The 15,080-nt window shown below is 32.3% G+C and overlaps 1 protein-coding gene across 1 annotated transcript in view; it reads left to right on the forward strand.

Annotated features, from left to right (window-relative positions):
* Positions 1-13,783, forward strand: part of LOC116662024 (connector enhancer of kinase suppressor of ras 2-like) — a 68,351-nt gene extending 54,568 nt beyond the window's left edge. The window contains exon 4 of the mRNA XM_032475172.1: positions 12,895-13,783. Coding sequence (XP_032331063.1) covers positions 12,895-13,012 — 118 coding nt within the window. The 3' untranslated portion in view covers positions 13,013-13,783. The remainder of the gene's footprint in view (positions 1-12,894) is intronic.
* Positions 13,784-15,080: the final 1,297 nt, after the last annotated feature.

Below are 15,080 nucleotides of genomic sequence, written 5' to 3' on the forward strand. Positions count from 1 at the left end.
GGGAATACTCCCAAACTCATTCTGTGAAGCCACCATCACCCTGATACCAAAACCAAGCAAAGACACTACCAAAAAAGAGAATTATAGGCCAATATCACTGATGAACATAGACGCCAAAATTCTCACCAAAATATTAGCAAATAGAATCCAACAACACATAAAAAAGATTATACATCATGACCAAGTGGGGTTCATCCCAGGGACACAAGGCTGGTTCAACATACGCAAATCAATCAATGTAATACATCACATCAACAAGAGAAAGGACAAAAACCACATGATCATCTCAATCGATGCAGAAAAAGCATTTGATAAAATTCAACACCCATTTATGATAAAAACTCTCACCAAAGTGGGCGTAGAGGGAACATATCAACATAATAAAAGCTATGTATGACAAACCTACAGCCAGCATAGTGCTCAGTGGTGAAAAACTCAAAAGCTTCCCACTAAAATCTGGGACAAGACAAGGCTGCCCACTATCACCACTCCTATTCAACATAGTCTTGGAAGTCCTAGCCACAGCAGTCAGGCAAGAGAAAGAAATAAAAGGGATCCAAATTGGAAAAGAAGAGGTAAAAGTGTCATTATATGCTGATGACATGTTACTACATATAGAAAACCCTAAAAGGTCCACACAAAAACTACTAAGCTGATTGAAGAATTCAGCGTGGTAGCAGGTTACAAGATTAACGTTCAAAAATCAGTGGCATTTCTTTACACTAATGATGAATCAACAGAAAAAGAAAGTAGAGAAACAATCCCCTTTAAAATAGCACCCAAAGTAATAAAATACCTTGGAGGACTGATTATAAAGTTACATGTGGATTTTCATCTGTGTGGAGTTGGCAACCCTAACAGTCTCATTCAAGGGTCAGCTGTATTTTGACTTTTTAAAAGTATGAGACCTTATATTAAAAATAAAGTATTTATATGTCTGAGGTAAATTTAAGGTAATTTTACTTAATTCTATATTGTCTAATTTTATACAAATTAGTAATAACATATAACATGATAATACTAAATCCAGATCTGAACAGTAAGCTGTATATTATTAGCTTTTTGGTAATTCATTGGTGAACAACCTGTTTCTTTTATATTATGACATCATTAAAATTCTCATAATTGTCTAAACCACATTTATGAATTATATAAAGTAATTGCAGTTTAAATTTATAAATTCTACAAGTTATATAATGGTCAGTAAGTAAATATACTTAAAATATGGCTTATCCTTAAGTAATATAATACACTTGTTTCAGGAGGCTTCTCAGTAATCAGAAAACTTAAAGAAAACATATTTCATTTTAGTTATATCTTCTAATACCTATCAGCTGTCCTGTAATTATAAATTTGCTCAGCCCTGATATTTATATTTGTCAAATTTCATTAATTTGCTTTTATCCTAGTACTTGTTAAATAAATAAATAGAATGATTAGAGAATATTTTAACTTCTTTTATTTTTTGTTGAGGGGGTAGGTAATTAGGTTTATTTATTTATTTTTAGAGGAGGTACTGGGGATTGAACCCAGGACCTCATGCATGGTAAGTATGTGCTTTACCACTTGAGCTATACCCTCCCCCCGAGAATATTTTTACTTCTTAATGGCAGATATGGCTGTTTATAAAAACACATAATGGCTTCTAGAACACTATATAATAGTTTCTTAGATTTTATTGTATTATAATTTTTATGGTGACATTATTTTTATCATCTAGTAAGATGCTCTTAGTAAATGCCAATTCATTTACAAACGTACATGAGTGCATCTACGCGTTCATAGCAGTCCATGAAGTCAATCAATGGTGTTTTGAAGAGAAAATGTGACAAAAAGCCTGAAGGAATAATTTAAATCATGTGTTTGGCTTCCACTGCTGCAAAGTTTCTCACAATGCTTATTTTATGCTTTGTCATACCACGGTGATAATTAAATCAAAGGCCACTTAACATTTTGACCATAAAAATGAAATGTATACTTGGAAGGGAAAAAAAAAAAGACAACTTTGTGATAACTTTAAAGTCTTCTTCTGAGACTTTAAATGGAAAAAAGAAACTGAAGTTTATATTTTGAAGGTTTTTCTGCAGGGAAGTTCAGCTCCAGGCTGGCTTGCCTATAATGATTGTACGTTAACAGCTTGTTTTAAAAGAAAGAAAGAAGGAGAAAAAGAATTCTTTGCCATGCTAAGGCATTTATGCTGAAGGCAGTGGGGAGCTGTTTAAAGTTATTGTTGTGTTCAAACCTTTGAATTTTGAAGAATAGTTGGGCTGTAGTGTTGGGAAAGATTACTGAAGAATAAGGCTGGAAGAAGGGAAACCAGTTAGGAGGTTATTTTAGGAATATTTGTCCCTTAGTATCCACCAGGACCACCTCAGATACCAAAATCTTTTATATAGAATGAAATGGTATTTGCATATAACCTATTCACGTCCTCCTTTATACTTTAAGTCATCTGTAGATTATTTATAATACCTAATTCATTGTAAATACTATGTAAATAATTGCCAATAGGCAGCAAATTCAAATTTTACTTTTTTGAACTCTCTGGAATTTTTTTCCAAATATTTTCAATTGGAGGTCGGTTGAACCCATGGATATTGAACCTGCCACTGTGGAGTGGTGCCACTGGAATCCTGCTGCTGCTACTGTTGGTGATTCAGATGCTGCCAGCCATACTCATTTAATCAAAACAACCCTAGGAGGGTTGTCTTCATTTTACAATAGGAAAAGTAACAAGTTCAGTTCAAAACCAAATAAGATGTAAGTGATGGAGCCAGGATTCATTCCAGGAATCTGACTACAGAGTTGTTTCTCTCCATTGCTATTTACTGAGATCTTTATTTAGAGAAGCAGCAGTGAGGATAGATGAATGTTAGAGATAGAGGTAGAGATTAAGGAAACCAGAGACATCTGGGATGAATAAGAAGTCTCTGACTTGGCTGACCTAGTGGATGGTTATGCCATTATCAAAATAGGAGGAACAGGTTATGGTGGAAGACAAGTATTGAGTGTTGGCCATGATAGACTGTGAAAAGGTCTTCACAATATTGCTGCTTAGAAAAGGCATATGGTCAGTAGCGATTTGGGAATAGTCTTGCACATATTAATGTGGAGGTCTAAGGAGATCTTTATAATGGATTCCTCTTAACCTGCTTTATTTGTTTCCCATGACCCTTAAACCCTTCTAACACTATATAATGTACTTATGTATTATTATTGTTTCTGTCTGACTACTCTGTATGTGATGTATGCTTCAAGTGAGCAGGGATTTTCATCTTCTTGGTTCACTGCTATCACAATTATGTAGAAGAGTTCCTGGCCTATAGTGGGTACTCAATAAATTTGTTTTGAGTGAATGATGAGGAGAACTGGAATAAGGAGTGACCTCTGCAGACCACCACCAACTGAAGGTTGATTAGAAGTTCAGCTTATTGAAAAAATAAGAAGGCCTATTCAGAGACTCAGTAGGGTTGGATTAGTTGAGAGTGGTGTCATGGAAGCAAAGAGAGTAAAGAGGTTTTTATTGTTGTTGTTTTGTTTGTGTATTTGTGTGTGAGGGTGGGCTGTTGGTTTGGTTTTTTTGGTTTTGTTTTTTTTTTTGAGATTTGAGTATTGTTTTATTTTTTCCCAACTTTATTAAGATAGAAGTGACATATAACATTGCCTAAGTTTAAGGTATACAACATGGTGATTTCAATACACATTGCAAAATGATTCCCACAATAAGATTAGTTGATACATCTTTCACCTCACGTAATTACCCTTTTGGGTGTGTGGTGAGAGCATTTAAGATGGGAGTAAAGAGTTTTAGGGAAAAAAAGGAGATGATCAAATGCTGAGAGATTAGGTAGGGTAAGACAAAGTTTGTGAAAAAATAGGATATATGGGATCTCACCAGTAACAGTTCAGTGTTTTTACTTAGAATTCATGAAAACTGGAATGCATGGGTTGGTTGTAAGGTAAGTGAACTCTGAAGAAATTTTTCTGTGACTTTTCAGGATTTGTATTTCAGGATAGTTTTGTATAAAGTTAACTTCCACTTTTCATAGATTCTTAATCTTTTAGAGGTGTTGGAAAAGAAGAAAGGTAAATGATGAGTGCTACTTCTATTTTGGGGAACTTGACTTTGCTTCTTCCTCTGCCATGTATTGTATGAATATCTTAACTGCTCCTTGGCTAATATAAATTTCAGAAGGTTCCAAAATCAATTTAAATGTAATAGGATTTTATCTACAGCTATGCCAGGTGAAATGTTTAGGCTGTTTGTTTTCCTGACAAGTAGCCCAGACTTTTATTAGAGATTGTTAGTGGATGTGTATTTAAGTTATATTTTATTCCTTTCAAAGAAAAAATGTTTTCTAGGTAGCAGCAAGAGCACAAGACAACACTCCACATGCCCTCTTGTTTCAGTGTGTCCAACAAACTACACAGGAAACAAAACATATTAATCAATGCTAGAAAAGCCAAAAGAGCAGTGTTCTCCATGACTGCTGTTGTGAATCCCTGCCAAAATGCATCGTGAAATAGTATAAAAGAGCAGAGGGCTGAAAAAGAGTTGAGTTTCAGCTCTGTCTCTAGCCCTAGGTAACCTTGAACCTTAACCCCTATTTTTATTTTCGTGTTAGAATAAGCATGTAAGACCTACAGAATTTGAAGTTCTCTTCTATGCACTAACATTGACCTTGTTCTCCAAAGCCATATGAGGAATAGATTCATCTTATTTTCCCTTTACATAATTTCAAAGGATAAACACTAACAAGTGACTTGTAGAATCATGATTTAACTCCCTACTTCCTCTCTAATTAAATTTAGTTAATATGAAGTTCTAGAGCAAAACTAATCTGTTTTTATGCTTTCTTTATATAACATAAGAATATATCTTGTCTTTTAAATTTTTGTTTGCTTTTGAAGAACTTAGAACTTAAGTACTTAATTGTATAAAGTTCCATAGAAATGTTTACCAAAATTTTTTAATGTTTTGATTTGTTATGGTAGATTTACTTTAATTTAGAAGGTTTAAAATGGCCACTGCAATCAAATATTGCCAAGCATTGGATCTTTTACCTTAGTGTATTCCTTTAGTATACAATACAATATAATTTTTTAGTTGAAGAAAGAAAAAATCTGTCAGTTAAGTATGGTTATTTTGATGCTAAACAACTGGCTTAATTTTTAAAAAACAGTGACAAATTTTTTTGCATTAAATTTTTTATTCCATTTTGGGGAGAACTTGCATGCACAGCAATATGATGAGTTTATTGCAATTTTTATGTCAAAGTGGGAGAAAGAGAAAGAAATAGGCAAAATTCTTCAATTTAGTTCCATACTGAACTAGATGCTCTACATGTATCAACTCACTGAATTCTCACAGAGCAGGTATCATTATCCTCATTTTACATATGAGACATTAAGTAATTTGTCTGAAGCTGTTCACTACTATGAAAACTATAATTTGAATCTATTTTTGTTGTGATAACAAAGCCCTTGTTTCTTTTTTATCATGTTCCTTTGTCATGCTACATCTTTGTTGAATGCTGTCTAATTCTAAAGAATTTTGAGGAGGTGATTCTTCAGAATGTGGCATATATAAACATTTATTTGTACTTTGGTGTTTCTCTTAAAATGCTAAACAAGGATTCCACTTTCTCTTTCTGGCCTTGATACTTCAAATTGCTATATACAATTTTATTTATAGGAAATTTATTTCATATTTTACTTTGAAGACATCAATGAGATTTTTTAATATCAGTGAAAACTTTTTGAATGTTTAGTGCATTAGCATTAGGGTGTTAGGGGAAATGTTTACAAATCACAAAAGCTGCAGTTTCATGGAGCTTCCATTTAGATAACATTTATTTTCAAAAACCAGCTCCTTACATTTCTTGCATAAAATAAAATCTAAGGCTAACAAAATCCTTTTTTCCTCCCATTTTAAATACTGTCTTGAATGAAACAAGACTTTCCCAGAGGAGAAGACTCAGAGATGAATCACACTTGGTAGCTTTACTGTTTATTTTCAAGTTATGGTTTGCTTATCTATTTTTAACCTACATCCTGCTGTTTTTCACACCACATCTTTCTTGCAATTTTATATGGCTTTGCCAAATCAGTCTGTACTTGAAGGTTTACAGATCACTGTATGTATCATGTTGTACAGTAAGATCATTTAAAATGCACAAAAGTATTATTTATAGAGAAAGTTTATTTTGCTATATATAGTGAAAATTTATTCTTTCATCTCATTTTTAGCATTAATACCTATTTCTGATTGTTTCTGAAATACATTTTAAGACCATTCTGTTTTGAAGGGATCAATGAGATATCTTTTTATATCACTGAAAACCTTTGTTTAAGGCCTAAGACGATGCTAAGGAAAAAAAATACATTCTTTGATATTTTTGCCTTATCTAAGAAAGTGGTTGAATTAATTTCTTCTTCCAACCTATGAAACTGTAGGACACAAATTATTTCTATACCAGGAAAACAATTACAGAGACAAAAGAAAACTACCTCAGACACTACCAGATCCTGTGTCTCATTGTCTTTAGGTCTTATTTCCTCTCATGTGCTCACTGCTCCCCACTTGGCACCTCTTGTTCCAGAAGTGAGCAGTGATGTTAGCAAGGCCACTATTCATAGACTTCCCCTCAGGCTCAGCAGTACCAACCTGAGAAATAGTAAGGCCTTCCAGATTTCCTAATTAACTTCTTTGTTTTTCTTATTAGCTTCTAATTTGTTTGGAATTTCTGAACCATTAGTAACCTTTCCATAAATGTGATGCTTTTGTTTGAAAAGAATGTGCAATGAATAATTTCTTATATGGCCATAAACATTTTCACTAGAAAGAAGTATAAACATTGTATATTATCCATATTATGATTTTACGAGGACAGTTGCCTAACTTTTAAGATCTAATAGGGTAGTTCCTGTAATGGCCATTTGTTAATAAGCAAAGGATTTTATCTTTTTTTTTTTTTAAGTTTCTGGCACCAAAAAGCTTTCCTGCCGTTAATTTAATTTCTTTTACTTAGAGCCAGCCATGTGTTTTTTGTTTTGTTTTGTTTTGTTTTTTAAAGTACTCTGAGCTCTAGCTTGGGGTTTCTTTAGATTTAGGAACACATTCCTCTCAATTTCATTTTGTTTTCGAGCTGATCATGTTCAACTATTTTGCAAATATCTGTCTCTTTAGCTCATAGATGATCATTAAGTCATGATTGCGTGTTCGTCTTTGGTAACTCACAAAGATTGGAACCTATCAGTCTTTTATTTATGTGTATGTATAGCCAAAATCATTATACCAAACATTAATATCTGTTGGCTAAGAATGGTTCTTAGTATAATTTATGTGATTTGCCCTTAAAATGAAAACTTTAGGGGAATTCACTGCAAGATAAAAATCAGTGCTTTCCTTGGTATATGTTTAGATTTTTTTTTTTTTCCAGTTTTCTTGACATTTAATCTTAAGTGAGAAGCTTGTCCTACTTGAAATACAAGTGGTCAGGGAAGTGGGAAACATGCCTTAGAATTGTTTGCTACAGGCATTTGGTCATCAAATAGATTTTTCTTTTGGTACATTTTGAAGATTAAATAAGAGTCTTTTTTAAAGATTTTATGGGAAAAATCATGCTGTACTTCATCTCTTCACTTTTGAATGAAGTTTTTAGATTTTATTAACAGACTTTGACCTTTGCATAACTAGGAATCCAAGCTCTTTCTAATCATGCCAGAAGCATTTTTCAATTTTTAATTAAAATGCCAATTTTTATGCTTCAATGCAGCAAAAAAATGGCATTGGGGTAGGTTTTTTTTTAATGATTTTTTCCTAGAAGTTCTTATATTATACATCTTTTAAAAATAGTTTTATTGAGACTTAATTTACATTCTATAGAATTTATCCATTTTAAGTTTAATGAGTTTTAGTAAATTTAGATACAGCTATGCAATGACCCCTACAGTCATGTTTTAGAAACCTTGCAACAGGATAAATTTTTTTAAGTGGATTCCTGCTTACAGTTAAAAAGGTTAATTCTATTTTTTTAACTGAGAAAATAGATTAATTAATCACATATATTTTCTTCTAATTAACTATTTGAATTCTTAGTGTCTACTGTTTTGGTAAGTTGCATTGAAAAATACACTGTTTTGGAATTGGAATAAATGATAGTGAAATACAGCTCATAACAGACTGTGGTATATAAAATCATTTGGAAAACAATATATTAAAACCACTGGAAAAAGAAAGGATCATTTAATAGAATTGGGGCACTTGGTTAAGCCTTTGGGAAATAAATAATGATAGAACACTACCTGTTCACTAAAATAATTTTAGGTATATCATTTACTAAGTGGAAAATGTAAATCCATAAGAAAACTGGAGAAAATATAGACAAAAAATGATTTCTAAATGTAGACTTATTAAGTCTTTTAAAATATGGAATAAAATGCAAAGAAATACACTGTTGGACTACATAAAATTGAAAAACATGACTAAGACAGATGACAATCTGGGAAAAATACTTGCAACAAATGGTTATGAGAAGCAGAGGGTTAATGTGTGAATGTTACTTTTAAATTAAGAACAAAGAAACCCAAAATGCAGTCGATGAGCATATAAATAGACAATTCAAAAAAGAAGCAGAAATTGCTAAGATGTGTATACCAAACAACAGCATTTCAAAGTATGTGAAGCAAAAAGTAACATCACTAAAAGAAGAAATAGATAAACCCACAATTACAGTTGGATACTTCATCTCCACTCTCAGAACAGAAAGTCAGTAAGGATTAGAAGAGGTGAACACCACCACCAAATAACAAGATATAGCTGTCATTTTTAGAGCATTTCATCAAACAACAATAGAATACAGATTCTTCTCAAATGCCCATGGAACATTCATGAAGGTATACCATATCTGCATCATAAAGCAAACTTCAACACATTTAAAATAATTTAAATCAGTTAGAATGTGTTCTTTAACTGTAATGGAGTCAAACTAGAGATCAGACAACACACTTCTAAGTAATCTGTGGATAAAAGAGGAAATCTCAAGGGAAATAAATAGAAATATTGAACAGAATGAAAATTAGAACAAGTCATATTTTTTGTGGCACACAGCTAAAGCAGTGCTGAAAGGGAAATTTATAGCACTGAATGAAAGATCACAAATCAGATATCTAATCTCCCATCCCAAGAAAATAGAAAAATAATTGCTAATCAAAAATCATGAGCATAAAATTTCACTTAATAAGATGAAAAGTTCTAGAGATCTGCTGTAGAACATTGTACCTATAGTTAACAATAGTATTTTACAGTTAAAATTTTGTTAAGAGGGTAGATCTTACCTTAAATATTCTTTAAAAAATAAAATTAAAGAAAAAGAAAAGCAGACAATAAGAGTAAAATAAGCCCAAAGCAAGCAGAAGGGAGCAAATAATAATAACAATGATAAAAGAGCAGAAATCAATGAAACTGAAAACGGAAACAGTATGTTGAGAAGTCAATCAAAATTAAAAGAATAATAAAGGAATACTACAAATAACTCTTTATACATGCATTTGACAGCTTAGATGAAATGAATCAATTCCTTCAAAAACACAAACTACTGAAACTTACCCAGGATGAAATAGATTCTCTGAATAACCCTGTAACTATGAAAGAAATTGAATTGTACTTAGAAACTCTTTAAGGTAAGGAGAAAAAGGTCCAGGCCTAGATGATTTCACTGGTGAATTCTGTATGTTTAAAGAAAAAATGACACTAATTCTACACAATCTTTTCCAGAAAGTAGACATGGACATTATCCTTTCCATCTCATTTTACGACACAATCATTATCCTGATCCCAATACCCAACAGAGACGGTACAAAAAAAAAACAGACCAATATTTCTCAAACTTATATGTTAATATCCTCCACAAAATATTGGCGATCCAAATCCAACCATATATAAATAGAATTTTACACCTTGACTAAATGAGATTTATTCCACGTATGCAAGGCTGCTTCACTACTTGAAAATAAATCAGTGTAATCTACCATGTTAATGTGCTATGGAATAAAAATTATATGAATTTATCAGTTAATGTAAAAAAAGCTTTTGGTAGAATCTTGTACCCATTCATGAGAAAAATTCTCAGCAAAGTAGGAATAGAGTGATGGTACTGTGTCAACTTGGTATAAGGCATATATAAAAAGCAACAGCTGACCTTGTTTTTTATTGTGGAAGACTGAATGCCTTCCTCCTAAGATTGGGAATGAGGTAAGGCTCTCCCTTTTCATCCCTCCTGTTTAATAATGTGTTAAAAGTCATATCCAGTATAGTAGGCAAGAAAAGGAAATAAAAGACATAGAGATTAGAAAGGAAGAAATAAAGCTTTTCTTATTTGCAGATAATGTGTCATTGTGTAAATATTCCAAGATATCTAGAAAACATCCATTTGAACTAGTAAGTGAATTAAGCAAGGTTGTAATATATGAAGTCCACGCAGAATAATTAATCATCTTCTTATATACCAGCAATGAATAGTTGGAAACTAAAAGTAAAAACATTGGTACAATTTACAGTTGCTGTAGAATTAATGATTTGCCTATATATAAATTTAGCAAAATGTCTACAGGATCTGTATGTGAAAACTGTAAAACATTGATGTATGAAATCAAACAAGATCTAAATAAACAGAGAGACATATTGTGGTTCATGGATTAGAAGACTCAACTAAAATGTCAATTCTCAAATCTTCCTGTAGGTTTAATGAAATTCACATTAAAATTACAGCAGGAATTTTTTTATAGCAACAGACAATATGATTCTAAAATTTGTATTAAAAAGCAAAGGGACCAGAATACTTCATCAATTTTGAAGTTTTTTAGTACTATTTTAAATATTCTATAACTTCAGTGATCAAAACTGGTATTGGTGGTAGGATAGACACAGAGAGTCCAGAGCTATATCTTTATACGTATGGTTAGATGATTTTTGACTAAAGAGCAAAAGCAATTCACTGGAGAATGGATAGTTTTTCAACAAATGGTGTTTGAACACTTGGATAGGCACAGAGAAAAAAGTGAACCTCAGCCTAAACCTTACACCTTACACAAAGATTGACTTAAAAATGGATCATAGATCTAAATGGAAAAAAATTATAAAGCCTTTAGAAGAAGACATGGGCGAGTCAGGTGAAGATTTCTTAGATACAACACTAAACGAATAACCCAGAAAACTAACTATCAATACTTCGACCTCATTAAAATAAAAAAAATTTGACCTGCTAAGGATTCTGTTAAAAGGATGGAAGGACAAGCCATAGACTGGGAAGAAATTTTACATGTTGCCTATTCAACAAAGGACTTGTATACAGAAACTATTAAGAACTCTCTAAACTCAATAGTAGAAATACCAAAAATCTAAGTAAAGAATGGGCAAAGGGCTTGAGCAGACATTTCACTATAGAGTATATGTGGTTAGCAAATATGTACATAAAGACGAACAGCATCACCAGTTAGAAAATTATTAGGGAAATAGAGATAACTTCGATGTAGATAATATATAAATAGAAAAAATACTTTGGGGAAATGCAGATTAAATACATAACTACTAGAATGGCCAAAATACATAAGTGAAAAATGTGGTTTAAAAAAAATGTAACCAATAAAGAGCCTCTTGTCTTTTGGACCCCTGTGAGAATGAGAGGTGTTTGAGTTTTAGAGTTTTCTAGAAGAGATAAATTCAGTTTATAAGCAGGAAGCAGTTTTATATAATCATTTTGAGTAAATTGCCTAAAGAGTTATCAGTAGAGAAATCTAAAGCACTAAAGTTTCAGTAATCTGGTAAATTTTTACCATCATGCCTTCTATTTGTGATTTTGTTTTCTTTAAATTAGGCCTCCAAAATCATGTAAGCTTTGGCCCTACAAAAACCTGATTGTCATTCACATACAAGAAAGAGGATAAGGAGTAATGGAAAGCCACTGTGAATTCATTTGCTCATTGACTTGCCCAGGAAGACTGCTGCTATCTGTAACATTCTTGAAAATATAAACTTTATACCAATATATATTATTTATATAACAAGTTGTTTGTAAAAGGATGTGAAGTGACATAAATAATTGGTTTAATACAAGTGAAAACCTAGAGGCGAAATATTAGTGTTTAACTCTCTGCGGGGATGGGCTCTAGAGTCAGAAATCCTGGATTTGAATATGAGGTCCACCATTTAATACTTTCCACTTAACCTTTCTGTACCTCAAGTTTCTCATGTGTAAAATGGAAATAATAATAATGCCTATCTTGTAAGAGTTGTGAAAATTAGTTGGTGCATGTAAAGCATTTAGAACAGTAACTAGCACGTAATGTTAGCTGTCATTATTATTAGCTATTAATTGTGACTATTTCAAAAAGATACTGTACTCAAAATCCTAGCTTCATTTGGAAGTAAACTAAAATATTGTCTTTGTCTAAAGTATTCTTTTTGGAGGGGAGGGCATAGCTTAGTGATAGAGTGCATGTTTAGCATGCACAAGGTCCTGGGGTCAATCTCCAGTCCCTCCATTAAAAAAAAAAATTAAATTAAAATAAAAACCTGTAAAGTATTCTTTTTGTTGTTGTTTTATTTTAGATGTAGTGAAGAGACCTTGTAAAAAGTACCAAAGAACTTTTAAATATTAAGAGCTAAAAAGAAAAAGAGAGAAATTTGATGGAAAGTAACCATTGCTTCTTGAGTTTCTCTTCTTAACATTTCCCTCAATTTTTTTCTTAAATATGCCCCAAATATTGTTTATCACTATGTAAACTTCAGAACAATTTATTTCATATTATTCAAAATCTTATTTTAGGCTGCTGTATTTTGGGACTTTTCAAAAGTTGTTCCTGTTAATAACGGTTTTCGTTTTCTCTTTATAGGTCACCATTTGCTGCTGTCACAGACTATTCAGTTACAAGGAATAATGTCATACAGCTCTGCTTGGAATTAACAACAATCGTGCAACAGGTATTAGCTGACAAACTTTCTTTCTGTTAATTTATTAGCTATTTCATATTCTAACAATGAGAAGTACTCTCATTTACCAAGAGTTTATAAGATACTGTTTTGGGGATTTTTCTCATTCAAAGACAGATGGTTCTAAAGAAACCAAATATGAAATTATTCACTGGAAAAGTATTCATATAGCCCAGTAAAGAAGGGTTTTATTAAGCAGATAGATGTAAAAGTAACCTGAGCCTCTAGAGACATCATTATAATAAGTAAGTCTGTTAGTCTCACACTTTTAGTGGGGATGACTAAACTACATTGCCTTTCACAAAATTAAATTGCCCCATTTGGATAATAATTGAGACTTTGGTTGTAAGACACTATTAGTTTCTTATTAATACAACTATAGTTTAATTTATATAGGTGTACATACAGACAAATATACATAATAGCTTTAATTATCACTTTAATCATGTAAGTGATCTACTTACATGACCTGATGTGTTTTTTTTTTTACTTCGAGTATTATTTAAGCCTGGGACTACCAAATCAAATGCCTCCAGGGCTACAGCAGCTAATATAAATGTTTGAATCAAGCCTGGCATAAGGTACGGAGAAATGGTAGAGTAGTTAATTGAATAATATATATCCTGCATACGTTTGTTTAAATCTTATAGTAAATCATATCCGAGAGGTCTGAGGCCTATGGCCACCACTCTGTGTGAGACTCATGTCAACCTATTGCTATTGCTGCTACTTTTTCAGGATGCCATTATTTGTTAACCTGTCCAGTGATACAGAAACAGGGAAAGCTGAAGATAAAATATAATGATACGAAAGATTATTGGGGAAATTGATGATTTAATTTATTCTTCTACTCCTGTCCTTTATTACCAGGGATAATTAAGAGTTTCTTATATTGCCTGCATTTTCTCAAATAAGGAATTTTATTAATACAGATTTAAATGCTTCAGTATATTTTTAGTTGTACTGTATAGATTTTTATTTGCACCATTTCTCTGAAACTGTAGATTTTAAGAATTTTTTCCTTATAGAAATGAGAGTAACTTTGTGACTTGTAATTGTGGAATACATCAGACATTCATCAGGATTCATCAGGCAGTAAGAAAGTCAGCAACTTATTGCTGTTAGTCACAGACGTAGATAAAGATGGTGAACATTTTATGAGCTTTGAAATACTCTTAACAGTCTCACTACATGTCTTCGTATTTGATATCAGTAAATTTTATTTCTGAATTTCAAAGATCTCAACTAGATAATAGGAAAAAGAGTGGCATTTTAGGGCAAGGATCAGCAAACGTTTTCTGTGAAAGAGCAAACAGCAAGGAGGCTTTATGGAACAGGCTATATGGTGTTTGATCCAGCTACTCAACTCTGCTGTTATATTGCAAAAGCAGCCTCAGACAGTGTGTAAATGAAATGAATGGGCATGGCTCTGTGCCAATAAAACTTGTTTTACAAAAATAGGCAGCAGGATGAATTTGGACCTGGGCCATAGTTTGCTGACATGTTCTAGAGCAGTGCTAGTCCAGTGTGGTTCATGGACCATCAGCGTTATCATCACATGGAAACCTGTTAGAAATACAGATTCTTGGAATAAACCCCAAATGTACTCTGGGGAAGGCCCAGGAATCTGCATGTTTACTAGTTTTCCAGGTGATTCTGGTTCTCATACATTGATCTAGGGCACAGGGATAAAAGAGCAATAATATAGTCCATGGGTAATTTTCCTTATAGTTCTGTATTATCAGTGATATTTCTTCAAAAGTATATTTTTAAAGCAATTTTTAAAGCCATTAAACTTGACCAAAGATTTGAGATGTGGACAGCAGACTATTAGTTTCTTCCCTTCTACTAAGAGGAAAAGAAATTCTCTCTGCTTTAAGGGTCCCTATAGCACAGTATTTGGATGATAATCATTCATAGTGTATTGGATACAGTAACAATCTATATGCAGTTATAATAATACAGTAGTTATTACTGGCTACATGATAAGATCTGTGATGACTGTATTGTATTATTACTTAAGCTTTTCATTTATACATGAGACCCAAGACAATTGAAATACCATGGAATTAAATGGGAGAATTAAGAG

The sequence above is a fragment of the Camelus ferus genome, chromosome X (assembly GCF_009834535.1).
Source record: "Camelus ferus isolate YT-003-E chromosome X, BCGSAC_Cfer_1.0, whole genome shotgun sequence".
NCBI classification, from domain to species: Eukaryota; Metazoa; Chordata; class Mammalia; order Artiodactyla; family Camelidae; genus Camelus; species Camelus ferus.